An 834-nucleotide genomic window follows, 5' to 3' on the forward strand; every position below is an offset into this window, starting at 1 on the left:
TGAAAGCACCTCGAGGTCAGTGGGCTGTTGGTCGGGCTCTGCGAGGTCCGCACGGGTAGAGCTGTGCCAGGACACAGGAGGCCTGGTCAGTGGTCCCCAGAGTCAGGGCCAAAGGAAGGGGTTCGGGCCCCTCTGGTTCCTCAGCTTCTGAGGCCGGGGACCCCAGTCTGGCCTTGGTAGGGGGGGATTGGAGGGGAGGCCCCCAGCCCCAGGACCTCCAGGAGGGGGACCTGGTTCCCCAACCCACCGGGCCCTGATCTCAGAGTCTGGGCTCGGCAGGTCCATCGGGGGTCCTGGCTACTCTCTCTGGTTGACTCACAAGTCAGTGGGGGAGGTGGGGGTTACTGAGGGACCAGGAAAGGGGGCTTAGAGATCGGGGGCCACCACCCAGCTTTCACAGGAGAAACGGAGGCCCACAGGGCGCAAGGGACTCGCCAGGGTCACACTGTGAGCCCAGCTGCTGGACTCAAGGCCCAGGGCTGTCCCCCACCCATGATGGCCCTGAGGGCCCCCTCAACTCGGACAGGGTCAAGCCCCCTGACCTGCACCCCCAAGACTCAGGCTTGGCCGTTCTAAGCTGAGGAGCCCTCGGGGTCTGCAGTCAAGGCCACGGGGCCCAGCACCGCCCCCCACCACCCCCACCCCGTCCTGTGCAGGCCTCTGGCCAGGCTCCTGTCGGCTCAGTGGGCCAGGGCCTGGCTAGGTTCCTGTAGGCCTCGCTCCCGTCTTCTTCCTCTGCAGCCCCGGTGTGACAGCCCTGTAGCTGAGGCTCCGGCCTCCCTGAGCAGGCCGCTCCCACAGGGGCCACAGGCACGGGGTACTGTGCTTACCCAC

At 67.1% G+C, this 834-nt stretch overlaps 1 protein-coding gene across 1 annotated transcript in view; it reads left to right on the forward strand.

Annotated features, from left to right (window-relative positions):
* The window catches only part of LOC104991760 (immunoglobulin lambda-like polypeptide 5), a 1,019-nt gene extending 267 nt beyond the window's left edge, over positions 1–752 (forward strand). Inside the window, exon 2 of the mRNA XM_010844347.1 lies at positions 742–752. Coding sequence (XP_010842649.1) covers positions 742–752 — 11 coding nt within the window. The remainder of the gene's footprint in view (positions 1–741) is intronic.
* Positions 753–834: the final 82 nt, after the last annotated feature.

The sequence above is a fragment of the Bison bison genome, unplaced genomic scaffold, assembly GCF_000754665.1.
Source record: "Bison bison bison isolate TAMUID 2011002044 unplaced genomic scaffold, Bison_UMD1.0 scf7180017864200, whole genome shotgun sequence".
NCBI classification, from domain to species: domain Eukaryota; kingdom Metazoa; phylum Chordata; class Mammalia; order Artiodactyla; family Bovidae; genus Bison; species Bison bison.